Source organism: Bos indicus, chromosome 19, assembly GCF_029378745.1.
Source record: "Bos indicus isolate NIAB-ARS_2022 breed Sahiwal x Tharparkar chromosome 19, NIAB-ARS_B.indTharparkar_mat_pri_1.0, whole genome shotgun sequence".
In the NCBI taxonomy this organism is placed as follows: domain Eukaryota; kingdom Metazoa; phylum Chordata; class Mammalia; order Artiodactyla; family Bovidae; genus Bos; species Bos indicus.
In genome coordinates, this window is record NC_091778.1 from 46,480,341 (window position 1) to 46,498,934 (window position 18,594).

General features: G+C 46.5%; 2 protein-coding genes across 6 annotated transcripts in view; one reads left to right on the plus strand and one right to left on the minus strand.

Moving 5' to 3' along the window:
- Positions 1-17,637, minus strand: part of LYZL6 (lysozyme like 6) — a 30,266-nt gene extending 12,629 nt beyond the window's left edge. Inside the window, exons 1-2 of one of the 5 annotated variants that reach the window (XM_070773668.1) lie at positions 16,814-17,042; positions 3,721-3,835 (exon numbers count right to left, since the gene is read on the minus strand). Coding sequence is in view for 2 of the 5 variants with exons in the window: in XM_070773667.1 (XP_070629768.1) it covers positions 15,465-15,546 (82 nt within the window). In the remaining 3 variants the exon portion in view is untranslated. Of the gene's footprint in view, positions 1-3,720; positions 3,836-15,464; positions 15,622-16,756; positions 17,043-17,597 lie in introns of those variants that run through there. The other 4 variants (XM_070773667.1, XM_070773666.1, XM_070773669.1 and 1 more) reach the window with 4 other exon arrangements.
- On the plus strand, positions 17,079-18,245 carry RPRML (reprimo like). Its single transcript, XM_019980627.2, has one exon. The coding sequence runs from the start codon at positions 17,359-17,361 to the stop codon at positions 17,722-17,724; it is 366 nt and encodes a 121-aa protein (XP_019836186.2). The 5' UTR covers positions 17,079-17,358; the 3' UTR covers positions 17,725-18,245.
- Positions 18,246-18,594: the final 349 nt, after the last annotated feature.

The window sequence follows — 18,594 nt, forward strand, 5'->3', positions numbered from 1 at the left end:
AAAAATTTGAGTGTTTGACTCAAGAAGTTAGAAAAATTAGAAGAAAAACTTTCCCAAGGAAAACAGAAGGAAGCAAAGCATAAGAATAAAAGCATAATATATTTAATGAGGGGTTCCCTGGTGGCTCAGATGGTAAAGAATTTGCCTGCAATGCAGTAGACCTGGGTTTGGTCCCTGGGTGGGGAAGATTCCCCTGGAGAAGGAAATGGCTACTCACTCCAGTATTCTTGCTTGAAGAATTCCATGGACAGAGGCGCCTGGAGAGCTACAGTTCATGTGGTCACAAAGAGTCGGACACGACTGAGTGACTAACACTTTCACACTTTCATGCTGAATCGGATTCAGGGGAAATGTTGGGTGACAAGTTAAAAATGGAGTTAAGAAACAGCAACGAGAGAACCGGCATATTATGTGTCCCACTTTGGACTTGGGATTCTTCTTTGTGGTACTAGTGCAGTGTAAGCTAAATTCTTCAAAGTTTCTGGAGTAAATTCCTTGCAAGGACAGGTCACTCTGAAGCTACAGGTCACCACAAAACTCAGTAGGTTGATTATCCAAGAAGGTAGAATAACTTAGGGTTCTACAGCTTTGTTACTTGAAAACCATTGCCAAACATTTTCTCTCATAAAATCATGTTCTGTCTCAAGAAGGCCTCCAGTGGGACAAAGAGGTACCGTTGCCAGCTGCTGGCCTTGAGAGCATGGGTCACGGAAGGAGACTTCTATTTCTGCTCAGGAAAGTGCAAAGGAAGCTTCTAGATTGCACTGTGAAACACAAGATGAATCAAATACAAACATGCCTTAAAAAAATCAAGTACGGACCTCAGTGAGCTCATAAGCCGGAGTAATGAACGTTTCTTTACTTACTTGGCTGCACCGGGTCTTAGTTGTGGTATGATGGATCCTTGACCTTCTTTTCAGCATGTGGGTTCTTTTAGTTGTGGCACGCAAACTTAGTTGCAACTTGCGGAATCTAGTTCCCTGACCAGGGACTGAACCTGGGCCACCTACATTGGGAGTGCGGCATCTTAGCCACTGGACCACCAGGGAGGTCCCTGAGTAATTAATAGACTGCAGAAAATTCCACAGTGGTCCACACTGAACACACCACTCACATAATTCAAAAAGTAACATGCCACCCTAATGATCAGTCCTCTGAGAAATGAATCCACTGAACTAAGATCTGCCTGTTTCCACCTCCTCTGCTCAATCTCAGCGCCCATGTGTGATCCACACAGCATGTACTCTCCTGCATGGAGTGGCCTTTGGAGCCAAACCAGCCAAAGTTCCTGGCAAAGAACTGGGTTCGTGTAATTTCATGTGTAGGTAAAGCCTGTGACCACATCGCTGTATGTTTTACGGTTCTCATGCATGAGCATCTACTTGGGACTTATCTATTATTTTGTTACTTTCCTTCTGTTTCTTTTCTATATGATAGTTAGGGCATAATGCTGCTTTTTAAATTTACCATCACTCTGAATGGATAAACACGTCAATGAAAAGAGAAGAACCATTGGTTAATTCGTTGAATGGATAAATGTCAAAATAATTATGCTGAGTAAAAGAAGCCAGACCAAAAAAAAAGTATATACTGATTTCATTTATAGAAAACTCTTAAAAATGTGGACTAATCTATATGTTGTTTTTAATTATAGAAAGCATGGGGGGAAATCCCTGGTGGTTCAGTGTTTAGGGCTCCATGCTTCCACTGCAGGGAGCAAGGGTTTGATCTCTGGTCAGGGAACTAGGATCCCACGTGCCTTGTGGCATGGTCAAAAAGATAAATAAATAAAATATTTTAAAAATTATAGAAAGCACAAAGCAATCATTAGTTGCTTGGGGACAGGGGGTAGAAAGGGGGACAAGGAAATTTGGGGGGAGTGATGGAGATGTTCACCATCTTGATTGTGATGATGGGCATGGATATTCACAAAAATCAAAAATTATCAAATTGCACCCTACAAATATGTCATTTATTAGATAGCGTCACCATTGGACACGACTGAGTGACTAAGCACAGCACAGCACATCACTGACTCAACGGACATGAATCTGAGCAAACTCTGGGAGAGGGTGAAGGACAGGAAAGCCTGGCATGCTGCAGTCCATGGGGTCACAAAGAATCAGACGTGACTTAGCGACTGAACAACAACCTCAATAAAGTGCTTAAAATCTTTAAAAACTATTATCATTACACAAAATATATTTTATGACGAAGGAGTTATGGGTCTGTCATGGTTGAAACCCCCAGCATCAGGAAAATTCAGAAACGGCCGGGGGGTTGGAATTTTTCCCACACTCCGCTTCTCAGGCCAACTCTCTGTGCAAGTTATCCTGTGGCCACTAGGGGCCAGCAACGGCCCCTGTACAGGAAGTGGGGCTGCAGGGGTACCAAGTTAATTGATTGATTCATTAATCAATCCATGGGGTCCTAAAGAGTCTGACATGACTGAGAGACTGAACAGCAACAAAAAATTATTTATTAGCTGTACTTTTTCTTTTGCATTAGCTGCATATTCTCAATACATCTCAGGAACTGGCTGTTGTCTGCCCCCTGGGGAAGGTACAGCAGGCATTGGTCCTGCTGTAGACGTCCAGAGAGCAGCCAGCCTGACAGGTACAGGGCAGGAGCCACAGGTAAGGGGATGAGAGGGAAGAGGGAAGTGGCAGGGCTCACTCTAGGAAAGCAATTGGAGCAGCAGGCTGTACGCTACTCTGGCCAACACAATCCTGCAGGCAGCATGGATAGGGAGCACCAGCAGGTTGCAGGGTTCAACCACTCAGGTGGGACTGGGGCATAACTCCAGTGCCCAGGGGGAGAAAGGCAGGACCCTCATCCTCATATTGGGTGGGTGACCAAGGCTAGAACTCAGGCCAAGGATCAAACTCAGAAGCCCTGGGACTTACCTGGTGGTTCAGTGGCTAAGACTCTGTGCTCCCAATGCAGGGGGGCGTGGGTTCTGTCCTTGGTCGAGGAATTAAAACCCACATGCCGCAACTAAGACCTGGCACAGCCAAGTAAATCAATAACAAGTATATATATTTGTTTAATCAGAAGCACTGAGTGTTAGCTAGGCTTAAATTGCGGTTGAGAGGAATGGAAAACCCCAAATATCACTGGCTCAAACAGAGTAGAAGCTCACTTCTCTCTCATGTTAAGACATCCCCAGGGAGTCAGTCTACTACCAACAGGGTGCCCCATCGTGCCAACGAGATGAAAGAGAGAGAGGATCTAGTTTCCCCTGTCTTGTTCTCCAATCTTCAGTCATGGCTTTGCTCCTTGGCCCAAAATGGCAGCTAGGACTCAGCCTTTCCTTGCCATATTCCAGGCAACAAGAAAGGAGAAGTACAGTCTTCTTTTTTAGGGCATTTCCTAGAATTATGCAGACTACTTCACTTACATTCTATCGGCCAGAACCAGACCTAGCTGCAAATGACAACGGGAAATACAGTCTTAGTTTCACACATTCACGGATGGGCCCAACTAAAAATCAGAGAGTCTATAAGTGAAAATCAGAGAACATGTTTCAGGGACTCAAATTACGATATAAGGCAGAAGTGAGCAGGGGGCTCACCCTTAGACCCAGGTGCTGGGGTGTAGCTGTTTCCATCTCTGCTGCCCTAGGTCCCAGGGCTTGGGTGGAATGGGGTCACATGAATTCAGTTGTGGGGAGAGAGGAGGTGTTGAACCCAGCCACAGGGCCTGACTGTCCCTCAGTACCTGCCACTGCAGCAACAGTGGGCCTTTTACAGCTAAGTGCAGCATCAGCCGTGGAAGAATCGTCTGCTCGTTGTCAAGGACCTGCACAGACTCAAAGGCCAACGACCGCTTGATGCTGTGAAAGGAATTCTCAAGATGAGTCCAAAGGTCACAGACTGCTTTCTCCCAGGAGGCGGCCATGTGGTTGAGGACAACTGCCTTTTTTATTTCTTTACTTAAAAAATAATTTTAAAAAATTTACTATGGAATAACATGGACAAAGAAAAGTCCACAAATCATAAGTGATCTTCACACACACACACAACAAACACACCTAAGCACCCAGCTTCCAGATCAAGAAGTAGAACCTTACCACAACCACGGAAGACCTGAAGGGTCCCTTCCAGTGACTCCCCATTCGCCCTCCTCCCACCTCCACCCTTCCCACCCCACACCCTTCAGTGTCCATCCCTATCATTAGCATTTAAAAATCTCTCTGGGCAATTCCATAGTTAATGTTGAGAATCACTGCTTTTGTAAAAACAGTTCTCTAACTTGGCTGTTCATTAGAATCCACTGGGATAGAAAAGGGAACAGAAACAGCTGCTAGAAGGCAGTGTGGTGCAGTGGGGAAACCCGGGGACCAGACAGACCTGCCAGTTATCAGCTGTGTGACCTTGACTGAGTCTCTCCACCTCTCTTACCTGTGAAATGGGGATAGCATCATCCCATGCCCAACAGAGCTGAGGCTGAGAGACAGAGGAGGTAAGCCTGGGCGGATGTAGGGTCCAAATATGGCAGCTACCATTGTCATTTTTATTAAAGGTGAGCAGCCCCAGGAAAATTGAAAGCCCTTCTTTCTGTATGCAGATGGGACCCCATCTGGGGATGGTGGAGACAGGCTATGCTGATAAGAGGGTCAACAGGTTGGTAAGAAGCCCGTGTCTTTCTAGGGAGTCCAGGAAAATTCCACAGGCAGCAGAGATCCCAAGCTAAAGCCAGTGAGAGGTGGCCCCCGGTTAGCAAAACTGCAACATCAACAGCACCGGGGACCAGCAACTGTAGACGAACTTGGGCTAAACTAACTCTTCTCCTTCAGCAAGATGAACAAGGAGCTGACTGGCTGCAGGCTGACTCTGAGAGCTGCTTATGGAGAAAAATGCAATGTTGTTGAGCACCTGCTTTGTGCCAGACGTTGCACATTCATGTCTTTAATCTCATGAGGTGGACAAACTCATCCCATTAATCTTTTTTTTTTTTTTTAGATTTGTTTATAGCTGCACTGGGTCTTCATTACTGAGTGAGGGCTTTCTCGAGTCACGGTGAGTGGGGACTACTCTTTGTTGCAGTGCTTCTCATTGCTGTGGTTTCTTTTGTTGCAGAGCATGGGCACTAAGGTGCCCGGTGCACAGGCGTGGCATGTGGAATTCTCCAGGACCAGGGATGGGACTCATGTCTCCTGCATGGGCAGGCGGATTCTTAACCACTGGACCATCAGGGAAGCCTGCATCCCATTGATCTTGAGGGCCCTGAGGCTTAGAGGCAGCAGCGACTACCTAGCTCACAGAACCCAGCTGTCACAAGAGGCTGGGACATTCCTCTCCACTGGGCTGCATCACCCCTATGGGTGTGGTGTGTACACAAATGACCCGTGAATACCTTGATTAGATGCTCATTTCTCTTTTTTTCCTGAAATGAAAAGTGTATGACCTTTTAAGCTGATGACTTTATCTTTTTTTTGGTACTTATTACAAGATATAATATTCACTTTAGAACATATAGGAAATATAAATAAAAGAAAAATATTAAAGTATCTTACACAGAGATGAGCACATCTATGTTTCACACCTATCGTTCATCTGTGTGAGTCTGTGTGTGTGTGTGTGTGTGAGTATATAGGTAGAAATTGACCAAAAAGGAGTCATGAGGTATACTCTGTTAGATAATTTGCTTCTCTTCACTTAACAATACAGTTGACCTTGAACAGCACAGGTTTCAACTGCATGGGTCCATTTATTGCATATTTTTTTCAAAACAAGGCAGGTTCCATATCTGTGGATATGGAGGACTGGTTATGGGACTTTAGCATCTGGGGATTTTTGTATCTGAAGCAGGTTCTGTAGCCAATTCCCTGTGGAAATAGAGGGACGACTGCAAAGAGTGGTCGTATCTGTATGTCATCGAATATTTTTCTCCAACAGTGGCTCTTGTTAGAAGCCCCAAGGAAAGCTTAACAAATATTCATGTCTGGGTTCCACTCTTCAGGCGGATTTAATTGACCCTGGATGGGGTTGGTCCATGGGACTTTTAAGACCCCCCGGGGGTTCCAATGTGCGGTCAAACTGGAGCGCTCCTTGCCACAGCTTCGCTTTCCCATGGTGGCCTTGCGTTTACTTTACTGAAGGGATATACTGTAATTTGACCAACTCCCTTCCTTAGACACTCAATTTGGTTCCATTTTTTTCAATATTAGAAACCAGGAGTTAGCAAACCTTTTCTGTAAAGGACCGAATAATATGTTTTAGCCTTTATAGGCTATAAGGTGTCTGTTTAACCCTGCCTTTATAGCCTGAAAGCAGCCACAGACAATGCATAAAAGGAGCGTGGCTGTGTTCCAATAAAACTTTATTTACAAAAACAAGCAGTGGCCAATTTAGCCTCTGAGCCATAGTTTGCTGGCTCCTGCTATAAGCAATGCTGTAGTGAGTATCTTTGAAGCTATACCTTCTAGCATAAAATGACTATTTTCTTGGGATGGTGATACCGTTTACTTTTAGAAGTAAGACCCCTTCCAAATAAAACTTGAACTAGAATTCATATAAACAACAGGTAAGAGGGGCATCTTGTTAGTTACATATATTTTATAAATTCAAATGTACATTTTCTTTTTAAAAAGTCAGGGGTTGTAGATCATAGTTATTTTTGGTTTTGCTTCTGATCAGCCTCAGCACCTGTGGCATTCAAGTCAAAGTTTTGTAGAACCAACCAAATGCCTCTATGAAACCCTAGTGCTCCACAAGGAATACAGTTTGAAAACCATTGCAATGTGATAAATTCTTGGAAATATAGCTGGTGGAAGGCCTGAACCATTTCAAAGCAGCTTATGGAGACTTCCCTGGCGGTTCAGTGGTTAAGACTGTCTTCCAATGCTGGGGGTACAGGTTCCATCCCTGGTCAGGGAGCTGAGATTCCACATACCTTGCAGTCAAAAAAACAAAACAGAAAACAGAATAAATATTGTAACAAATTCAATACTTTAAAAATGGTCCACATAAAAAAAAAAAAAAACTTAAAAAAAAAAATAAAAGCAGCTTGTGTATGTCATTTCAGCTGTCAAATGACCCTGAAGAAAAAGGGAAAAAAAGACATGTTTCTAATATTCAAACAGGTGTGAACAGCTTCCTGTTGTCCAATTGGCTTTGCAGGGTGAATGTTTTAGACACTGGTTCCTAGTGTGGTGTGAATCACTTCCTTCCCTTGTCTCATCCCTTTCAATGATTTGTAGAAGGTTCTCCAAGGTTCTCCCATTGCACATGCTCATTATGGCTTTCAGAAAATCAATAAAATGATCATCTTATTCTCTTTTTTCTTCTAGTCTTACTGAGATATAATTGACATACAGCACTGCATAAGTTTAAGGTTTACAGCATAGAGATTTGACTTACATACATCATGAAATGATTATCACAGTAAGTTTAGTGAACATCCATCATCTCACATAGATACAAAAAAAAAAAAAGAAAAAAAAACTTTCCTTGTGATGAGAACTCTTAGAATTTATCCTCTTAACAACTTTCATATATAACATACAGCAGTGTTAATTATATTTATAATGCTGTACACTACATCTTTAGTACTTCATTATCTTTTTTTAATATTTGTTTTTTAATATTTTTTAATATTGTGTGTATGTGGGTTTTTTTTTTTAATATTTGCCAGGTCTTAGCTGTGGCATGTAGGATCTATTTTCTGACCAGAGATCATACTCAGGCCCCCAACATTGGAAATGTGGATTCTTAACCACTGGACCACCAGGCAAGTTCCCTCCCTGCCCACTCTTCAGCCTTCTCTCTCGACACTCCGCAGCGCCGCAGCCTCACCCCTGGGTCCCTGCGACCACAGCCCTGGACTCCCTCAGGTTTCAGAGCCACAGCAGATGCTGCTTCCCCTGCAGATTGCTCTTCCTGCCCCTTCTGTCTGAATTTTCCTATGTACCTTTTCTGACTCAGCTCTCCTGCCACTGTTCCCCTAGCACATCATACAGAACTGTAAGTGGCCAAGATCACTGTGCCTGGACAGTGGGAAGGAGTGGCTGACTCATGTGGGATTCTGTGGGGTTCTTCCACTTGACCCCAAAGCAGCCCTGGTCCTCCCCTTCTCCTCTCCACAGTCTGCGATATTCCCCACAGCATCTGAGCTAAACAGGGAACCACCGACTCCCTAGAGCCTTGTCATTAGGAGCTGGCATTTTGCTGCATTCCCCCTGTTGTGACGACTGGCATTGAAGCTGGTGCCAAATGGGCAACCCAGAAGGATCTTTCTCTTCCTTTTTTCCTTCCTCCAGGCTTGTTCTTTAGGCTTGAGAAGCCAGATGCTTTGGGGTTTAATTACACACTGCAGTTAGAAGCACAGAATGTCAGAGCTGGAAAGGAAGAACCTTATTATAAATAATTGCTGCCAGCATTTATTGAACACTTACTCTGTGCCAGGCCCTGTGCCAGGCCTGTTTCCAGGCATTACCTCGCTTACCCTTCCCAACAATTCCAGGAGGCAGAAACCATCATCACCCCTATTCTGCAGGGAAGGAAACAAAAGGTTTTCAGGAGATTACAGGGCATTTCCCAAACTGTGCTGTGTGGTACACAGTGGCAAAAAAAAAAAAAAAAAAAAAAGTTTATTCAGGTTTTTCCACAAGATGGTATGGAAAAGTCCAAATGAACTATTTGGCCAACCAATATTAGTTGCTGGTGAGGAAAAAAGCATCCCACTGTTACACAGCACAACCTGTATCACCCTGGGAAAGTCACAATACACATCAGTATTCTAAAGGCTCTAAGAAGTCCTGTAGTAAAGAAAACTGTTGGGGTCAGTGTCACTTCTGTGGGTACCTCACTGGGACTGCTGATCAGAAGACACAGTTTGGGGAATGCAGATCTTACCCTTGCTCTTCATCTTACAAATGGGGTAAGAAAGGCCTAAGATGATGGCATCTGGTCCCATCACTTCATGGCAAATAGGTAGGGAAACAATGGAAACAGTGACAGACTTTATTTTTTGGGGCTCCAAAATCACTGCAGATGGTGACTGCAGCCATGAAATTAAAAGACACTTGCTCCTTGGAAGAAAAGCTATGACCAACCTAGATAGCATATTAAAAAGCAGAGACATTACTTTGCCGACAAAGTCCATCTAGTCAAGGCTATGGTTTTTCCAGTGGTCATGGATGGATGTGAGAGTTGGACCATAAAGAAGGATGAGTGCCAAAGAAGTGATTTTGAACTGTGGTGTTGGAGAAGACTTGAGAATCCCGTGGACAGCAAGGAGATCAAACCAGTCCAAACTGTGCTGAGTGGTACACAGTAGTAAAAAGAAAAAGTTTGTTCAGTTTTTTGTTAGTATTGATTGCCAGGTGGACCTATCTGAACTAAAATGTTTAAATCCAAAGGTATTTTACATTGTCAACCTTTCCAAAAAGGTTAATAAAGTGCTCCTTGCATTTTATCAATTCTATCAAAACTATCAATCAAACTATCAAAACTGTCAGTCCTAAAGGAAATCAATCGTGAATGTTCATTGGAAGGACTGATGCTGAAGCTGAAACTCCAATACTTTGGCCACCTAATGCGAAGAACTGACTCAATAGAAAAGGCCTGATGCCGGGAAAGATTAAAAGCAGGAGGAGAAGGGGACGACAGAGGATGAGATGGTTGGATGGCATCACCGACTGAATGGACATGAGTTTGAGCAAGTTCTGGAAGTTGGTGAAGAACAGGGAAGCCTGGCGTGCTGCAGTCCATGGAGTCAGAAAGAGTCAGACATGACTGAGTGACTGAATGACATCAACAAGAAAGGCCCGGGTAATGCTTGAGGTACAGACCAGGCACAGATTTTGGGCCCCATGCTCTCTGCACATCCACCCCACCCCTTCCAGAAAAGATAGAGTGGAGAAACGCAAACCATGACCCATCTGGCCCCCACTTCCTGTTTTTATAAATAAAGTTTTATTGAAAATGATCAGATTCAGCTCCCTTGATTTACAGATGAGCCAATCAAAGCCCAGAGAGGATAACTGATTTGTCAAAGGTCACGCAGACAATTAGGGGCAGAAATAGATTCTAGATCTAAAACCAGAAATAGATCTCCAAAAACCAGGTATTCTCTGAAACACAAATCAGACAGGTGGCAGGAGGTGACATGTGAAGTTCCTGATACCTGTGACATCTGCTTACAAGTTCTCCACTGTACAATACTTAAAAAAATACTTCCCGCTTTCTGCTATGGCACGAACACCCCCCAAGGCATTTCTCTCACTGTTTTGGGAAAAGCCACCTTTGCATGAACAGTCAGGCTCCTCTGTCCTCCACTCTGTGTGCATGAACAGAGTAGGGGCCAACTCGAAATCTCTGGAGGGGCAAAGGCTGAACAGGGCAGTCCATGTTTATTTAAATTCTGTACCAGATGCAGGAAATCATTATTAACTTCCCCTCTGCGAATGTGAAACGTGAGATCATTTGGACAGGACCTGGGCATAAAGCAACCTTTGCCCGCTCCAGGAAGAGTTTGCCAAATGAATAACTAGCATAAACAGGAGCCCCAGGGCAGCTGTTTGAAACCACTTCAGAAAATAAATTCCTTTCAAGGGTTCTTGGGCCTCCCTGAAACAAGCTATGGTACAAGGGTCACCTATTGATATTTTGTGTGTGTGTAGTCATGTATGGATGTGAGAGAGAAGGCTGAGCCCCAAAGAATTGATTTCAAACTATGGTGCTGGAGAAGACTCTTGAGAGTCCCTTGGACAGCAAGGAGATCAAACCAGTCAGTATAAAGGAAATCAACCCCAAATACTCATTGGAAGGACTGATGCTGAAGCTGAAGTTCCAATACTTTGGTTACCAGATGCAAAGAGCCAACTCACTAGAAAAGACCCTGATGCTAGGAAAGATGGAAGGCAGGAGGAGAAGGAGATGACAGAAGATGAGATGGTGGGATGGCATCACCGACTCAATGGACATAGTTTGAGCAAACTCCAGGAGGTACCGAAGGACTGGGAAGCCTGGTGTGCTGCAGTCCACGGGATTGCAAAGCGTCAAACACGACTGAGCAACAACTGAACAACATGTTCATGTGTACAGTTGAATATGCAAATAAAATCATTCTGACCTCTTCATTAAAATGCAGGGAGCACTTTAGTAACCTTTTTGGAAAGGTTGACAATGTAAAATACCTTTGGATTTAAACATTTTAGTTCAGATAGGTCCACCTGGCAAGTGATACTAACTGGGGAGATGTGATTAATCTCTGAATCTAGGGGAGGAGGTGTCTCACCGATCCTGGATGGCCAAGGCAGGCCTGAGAGTTAAAGGTTCATCTAGAAACAGCTGCGGGGACAACAGTGGCCTCTGGGTGGAGGTTCTTCCTGGGGCAGCCAGACTGCCCAGATGGCCTTTCCAGATCTGGGAGAGGCAGGCTTGTCACTGAGGTGGAGGGTAAAAATAGTGCTGTGTGGGAGGCAGCTGGGCCCAGAGGCACTGGCTTCCTGGTTCTAGGGCGGGAGACAGCCTGCAGACAGGCACCTTCTTGGGCTCCTGAGGCCCCTCCCGAATCCTGGGGCCTGGATGGCGGGGGGTGGGGGGGGGAGCTTTTCTCTAATATCAAAGCACTCTCCTATATTCACCATTCGTCCCCCCGCCCTCCCTGCCCGGATGAGCAAACAAATTGCTGGAACTGAAATGAGCTTGGGCTGGGTTATAAGGTAGCTAAGGGCTGAAATTCTGGCTGTGTCAGTTACCAGCTCTGTGACCTCAGGCAAGAATTTTCTCCTTTCTGAGCTTCCATTTTCTCATCTATCCAAAGAGGCTCACGGTTTCTCTCGGTAAGGCTTGCTGTGAAGATTAAATAACAATTTCTACTATCTTGCAGCCTCATTCTTCTGCCTCTCTCCCTTCCACCAGTTGCTCACCTCCCTGCACATGCTTTTTTTTTTCTTTTTGACCTCACCTTGTGGCATGTCGGATCCTAGTTCCCCGACCAGGGATGGAATCCACACCCCCGTGCATTGGAAGCATGGAGTCCTGACCACTAGAATGCAAGGGAAGTCCCTCCAGCACCTTCTTCAAGAGTGGCTCTGAGGCCACTGCATGTCATGAGGACACTCAAGCACTAGGGAAGGTCTACACAGCCGGGAACTGAGCCTTCGAGACAACAGCTGTGTTGAGGAATCACATTAGAAGTCAATCCTCTACCCCCCACCATGGAGCTTTTATGTGACTGTGACCCCAGCCAACCCCTTGACTACGACTTCATGAGAGACCCCAACCCAGAACCACTCAGCGAAGCAGCTTCTGGTTTCCTGGCCTTCAGAAATTATTGCAAGATAATAAATATTTGCTAAATTTGAGCGTGATTTGTGATGCAGAGATAAATAAGTAACATACTTACCTTTCAGGGTTATTGTATGAATTAAGAGTTAACGTAGGACTGCCCTAGTGAGTGGCTCAGTGCTAAAGAATTCGCCTGCCAATGCAGGATCCCTGATCTGGGGAGATCCCACATGCCATGGAGCAGCAAGGCCTGAGCCCCACAACTACTGAAGCCCATGCACCTAGAGCCTGTGCTCTGTAACAAGAGAAGCCACCGCAATGAGAAGCCCATGTCCCACAGCTGCAGAGTAGGCCCTGCTCACTGCAACAAGAGGAAAAAAAGCCCGCGCAGCAGTGAAGACCCAGCACAGCCAAAAATTAATTAATTAATAATAAAAAGAATTGAGGGCGCCAAAGACCTTAAAAAAAAAAAAAGTTAATGCAAGGAGTTCCCTGGTGGTCCAGTGGTTAGAACTCTGAGCTTTCACTGCAAGAGTACAGGTTCAGTCCCTGGTTAGGGAACTAACATCCCCCAAGCTACATGGTATGGCTTAAAAAGATTTTAAAAAAAGCCAATCAAATGGCAACCAGACTTTCTGGGACCAGTGCCTCCAGAAAGGGCAGAAGGGAGAAGCAGAAGGAGGGAGTACCTGGCTGGGTCCAGGCTAGGTAGGTCCCCACTCCTGAACTCTGGGGACGAGTCTGACACACTGAATATACAGACAATGGCCAGACTGTATACAAAAACAGTGCTCTGACTCACTACCTATACCAACAGCCCGGGAAGCCAAACCACAACCTTTGTAGCAACCAGCCCCAAACGGCCAGACATTGATCAATAACAAGCTTCTCTAATTTTGCCCCCACTTTCAACATACTACAAATTGGAGAAAGTTAAATATGCTCCCCTAACCAATCACACGGGACGCCCCCCATCTAGTCTGCCCACCTACATCTTTTCCAAGGCAGCAGTCTCCAATCAGGGCATATATGAAGGCTACCATTCCCACCGCCGCCCGCCCCCGCCCCCGATCCCGACTATAAAGCTTACCCACTCCTCTGGCTGCCTTTGTGTGTCTGTCAAACTCAAGTAAGTATGGCTGACTCCCTCACTGTAGCAAACTCTGGAAAAATAGACTTTGCTCATTCTCTTTTGGGTGATCTTTGCTTATTTCCACAAGACCAAGTTCCCTCTCTCCCTTCCTTCTCCCAGGTCATAGACAACGTCTTTCTCTCCCACTAGGTGTCCAGAGAAAGCTGCTCAGGGATGACAGAGGACAGTTACAATTGAGTGTAGCTTTGGATGTGGTATATACACACAATGGAATATTACTCAGCCATCAAAAAGAATGAAATAATTCCATTTGCAGCAACATGGATTGATCTAGAGATTATGATATGATATCTATGACATCCTTTATATGTGGAATCTAAAAAGAAATGATACAAATTAACTTATAGACAAAAAAGAAACAGACTCACAGACTTTGTGAAGGAGCTTATGACTGCAGAGTGGGAGAAAGATGGGGGGGAAAGGATAGTAGGGAGTTTGGTATGGACACGTACATGCTGCTAATTTAAAATGGATAACCAACAAGGACCTACTGTATAGCACATGGAACTCTTCTCAATGTTATGTGACAGCCTGGATGGGAGGGGAGTTTAAGGGAAAATGGATACGTGTAAACGTATGGCTGTGTTCCTTTGCTGTTCACCTGAAACTCTCACATTATTAGGCAGCTATACCCCAATACAAAATAAAAAGTTAAAAAAAATACTATATGGTATAATATACACGTGGAATCTAAAAGAGATGATACAAAGCAATATGTCTACAAAACAGAAACAGACTCACAGATGTAGAGACCAGACTTGGGGGTAGAGGAGAGAAGGAATGGGAGTTTGGGATTAGCAGCCACAAACTTATATAGAGGATGGATAAGCAAAGAGGTCCGACTGCATAGCACAGGGAACTACGGTCAACATTCTGTGACAACCCATAACGTAAATGAATATGAAAAAGAATATATTATATATATATGTATAACCGAGTCACTTTGCTGTACAGAAGAAATTAACACAACATTGTACATCAACTAATTTCAATAAAATTTAAAAAAAGAAAAGTGTAGCTTTGGAACAGGATAGATCTAGGCTCAAATTGTGACTCTGATGCTTAACTAGCTGTTTGGGCTTAAGTAAGTCAACCACTCTGAGCCTCTATTTCCTCACGTCAAAGATACGTTCACTTAAGAATTCAGTGAGGGACTCCCTGGAGGTCCAGTGGTTAAGGCTCTGCACTTCTACCGCATGGGGCATGGGTTTGATCCCTGGTTGGGGAACTAAGATCCCACATGCATGCTGAATGGTGTGGTCCAAAAATAAAAAACATTCACTGAGGTAATATATTTGATGCACTGAGCATACAATAGGTGCTTAATAAAGGAAAGGGCAGACTTCATAGATGGCACAAGTGGTAAAGAATCTGCCTGCCAATACAGGAGACAGACACAGGTTCGATCCCTGGGTCGGGAAGATCCCCTGGAGGAGGAAATGGCAACTCACTCCAGTATTTCTCACCTGGAAGATTCCATGGACAGAGGAGCCTGATAGGCTACAGTCCATGGGGTTGCAAAGAGTCGGACACACAGAAAAGGCCAGCCGTCAGCCGCCTCACAGCCTCTTCCTGAAGTAGGCAGGGCCCCGTACCCCACCTTTACTTACCCTCCCCCACCTTTCTGCGCTTCTGGCAGCTTGACTGACTTCAGCTGGATGGAGTCAGTCATGGGCTAAGTCCAGGGTACATCAAAGGTCAGAGGTGTGTCTCAGAAGAAGGATGGACAAAGGGCATAAAAGTATTTCTCTAAAGAAATCCAACTGGTCAAAAGCAGAAGAGAAAGTGTCCAAGCCAGATACCGTTCTCATTCTGTTCTGTCCTGGCCCTGAGGGGTAGTCAGGGCAGGGAGACTCCTGCCCAGAAAACTCTGAGTGCCCTTGTGCCAGGCTGTGTTCCTAGGACTGAGGAGGTGATCGGGTCTTTCTCTAATTTCTCCTCTGTGTGTGTGTATGTGTGTCTATGCATGTGTCAGTTTCATCTTTAAAATGAAAAATTCAATAGCTTCGCAGGACACAGACACACAAACTAGTGTTCTGCTAATAATGAGGGGGTGACTTTGAGATGCTCACCTACTGGAGACAGCGTGAATCCCCTCCCTCCAACTTGCCAGGCTCTTTCTTTCCATCCACATTTCTCTCCTTCTCCTGCCATCCCTGGAATCCAAGCCTCCAGCCAGCCATCTTTTGCCTAGACTGTTGCAACAAGTCCTAAACGCTTTCCGATTTTCTTTTGATTCAACAACAAAAGAATACAAGGGTGAGAAATTATCCCCTATCCCCTGAATTCACACAATGATTTTTAAAATATTGACAATGACCAGGCCTGGGAGCAATGCACTCTTTCTCCCAGTGGAAGGCTGGAGTGGAAACTGGTGCATTTCTGGAGGGCAATTTAGTCAGATGTAATTTACTGATTCTGCAGGTCCATTTTTCAAAATATGATAGAAATAAAAAATTACAGGTCCTGTACAAAGATTTCTTACCAAGTTCTTTATGGTAATATTGTTTCTGATGAAAGAGAAAGAAGAAAGAGGGAGAAAAAAAAGGAAAGAAGCAACAGAAACTAATCAAATATCCAAAAATAGAGAAAGAAGCAATAGAAACTAATCAAATATCCAAAAATTGTAACAGTATAACAGTCTATACTTTGAAACCCAATTCCTTCTCTGAAAATGATGTCGCAGACCAGTAATTCTCAAAGTAAGTCCAGGAAGAGCAGAAAGAGCATTTGTTTGAAATGTCCAGAATTACCAATTGGGAAACTCTGGGCTGGGCCCAGGAATCTGGGTTTTAATAAGCTCCTGTTGTAGATGAATATTTATCACTACGAAAGAATAACCTGTTAAATGACAAAGGATTACAAAACAGCATGTACAAAACAGTATGTATGAACAGTGCATCCTTATTCTGAATACATATATAGAAACACATAGAAAAAGGCCAGGAAGATTTTGAAGCAAGGCGGTAACATGGACACTCCCTGGATAGTAGGATTATGAGTTTTTAGATTTTCTCCGTTTTCCAAATGTGTACTTTCTAACTAGTTTACAGTAATGTGGCTTTGTAAAAAGGAATAAAGAAAAAAACGCAATAACCTATTTTTAAGTAAAGAAAAACCACATGGGGAGGGGTGGGGACGAGGTGGGAAGGAGGCCGAGAGTACTCCTCATATTCATGGTGGGGGCGAGGCTGGGACGACCTGAGTCGGGGCAGTGGGGTTTGGCGGCCACCCACGGCCACGGCCCAGTGATGAGGGGAGGGGGGGATACGGCACAGCGGAAAGGAAAGGCCGCCCTGCGGGGAGAGGATGGGGGGTGGGGTGGGTGTTCTCTGCAACTCCTCTGACATCTGGGAAGGCTTACCATGACCTCAGTAAAGAGCAGAGAAGAGATTTAGGGCAGACTCAGGAAGAACTTAACTGCAGAGAGCATCAAATCCCAGAAGGGGCTCCTTGGGGCGATTTTTCCCGGCTGGAACAGACCAAGGATGCCTTGAGGGTGTCCAGCTTCGCCGACTGAGGGCGGGGCTGCCCTGATCTCCCGACCCCTTCCAACCTTGGGACACAGGCGGAGATGCGATCGCTGCGGGATCTCCCACCTCCCCATGGATGCGGCCGGGCCTGGGGGAGCTGGGGGGGAAGGAAGGAAGGAGAGGGGGCGGGGCCGTTGCTAGGGGAGGGGCGGCTGGGCGGGCGCCGAGCGCAGTCGGTGCCTAGAGGCTCGCTGGGCTCTGCGGCTCCAGCTCGCGCGAAGCCTGTTGCTCGCCTCTCCGGGCCGCCGCTTCCCGCCAGGTGCCCCGGGGCCGGCGGCCGGAGGGGGTGAGGCGCGCCGGCAGCCCTCCGCCCTCTCCCTCTCCCCGCGCACAAGTGGACCCGGGCTTCTCCTAGAGCTCCGACGCCAGAGAGCCTTCCAGTGCGCCCCGGACCGCGCGCCGAGACCCCCCCGTCCCCGGGCGCCGAGCGGCGATGAACTCGACCTTCCTGAACCACAGCGGCCTGGAGACAGCGGGTGGCTTGGGCGGCGGCGGCGGCGGGGCTGCGCTGGGGAACCGCAGCCACGGGCTGGGCACGTGGCTGGGCTGCTGCCCTGGGGGTGCGCCGCTGTCCGCCAGCGACGGGGTCCCCGCGGGGCTGGCACCGGACGAGCGCAGCCTGTGGGTGTCGCGCGTGGCGCAGATCGCCGTGCTCTGCGTGCTGTCGCTCACCGTGGTCTTCGGCGTCTTCTTCCTGGGCTGCAACCTGCTCATCAAGTCCGAAAGCATGATTAACTTTCTGATGCAGGAGCGCCGGCCTTCCAAGGACGTGGGCGCTGCCATCCTGGGGCTGTACTGAGCGCCGCCTCTGCCCGCCCTCGTCAACGCGGCTGGAAGAAGACCGAGGAGAGCCCAGGACCCTAGATCCTCCTTCTCGAGCTCTGCCGCCGCCTCCGGGAGGGCAGCTCGAGGGGCTCCCCCACCCCCTACCCGCAAAGCGCCACGGGGCGCCCGCCCCCAGGACACTGCAGGACTCCAGGCGGCGGCACGAGAAGGGACTTCCACACCAGACTGCGTGCGGTCCTGCCTTGGTGGGCAGGATGGGGGTTCTTAAACTGTTTTTTTTTTTTTGGAAAGTTCTGGACAGGGTGGTGGGAGAGGCTGTGGGAAGCAGCTTGGGGTGAGGTCACCTGCGTGGGAATTTTGTGTGTATGTAGGTGGGGTGGAGTGGGGGCCAGTTCCGAGCAGCATGGCGAGGTGGGGGAGAGTGCAGTTGTGGATGAATCTGAGTCACTGAGCTTGTTGGGCTTGTTGGCCTGATTTCGCATTTGAGAAGAGATCTTATAATAAAGCTACAGCCGTCGGGGGCTTCCTCTGTGGGGTGTTGTGTGTATGCTGAGGCGTTTGTTGGCGGCGGGGGCGGTGTGTAACCTAGGAGCCAGCACTTTAAGCAGGTCACAGGACGCCTGGCTGCCGGATTGGGCAGCTATGGGGGATGGTCGGGGTCTCCTGAGACTCCACTTCAAAGCCGGGAAGGGGGGGAAAGTGCCCGTTTTCTACTGCTGCCAACCCGGGCAGGCAGGTCCTGCAAGGACGGCTGGACAGCTGGTGAGGTAAATTAAATCATTGGGAAATTTGAATCTATTCTGTGAGATGGAAAAAATAAATAAATCAACGACTTGAATTCAAAAGGGAGAAAATAGCAAAAACAGTACATCAGGAGAGTGGA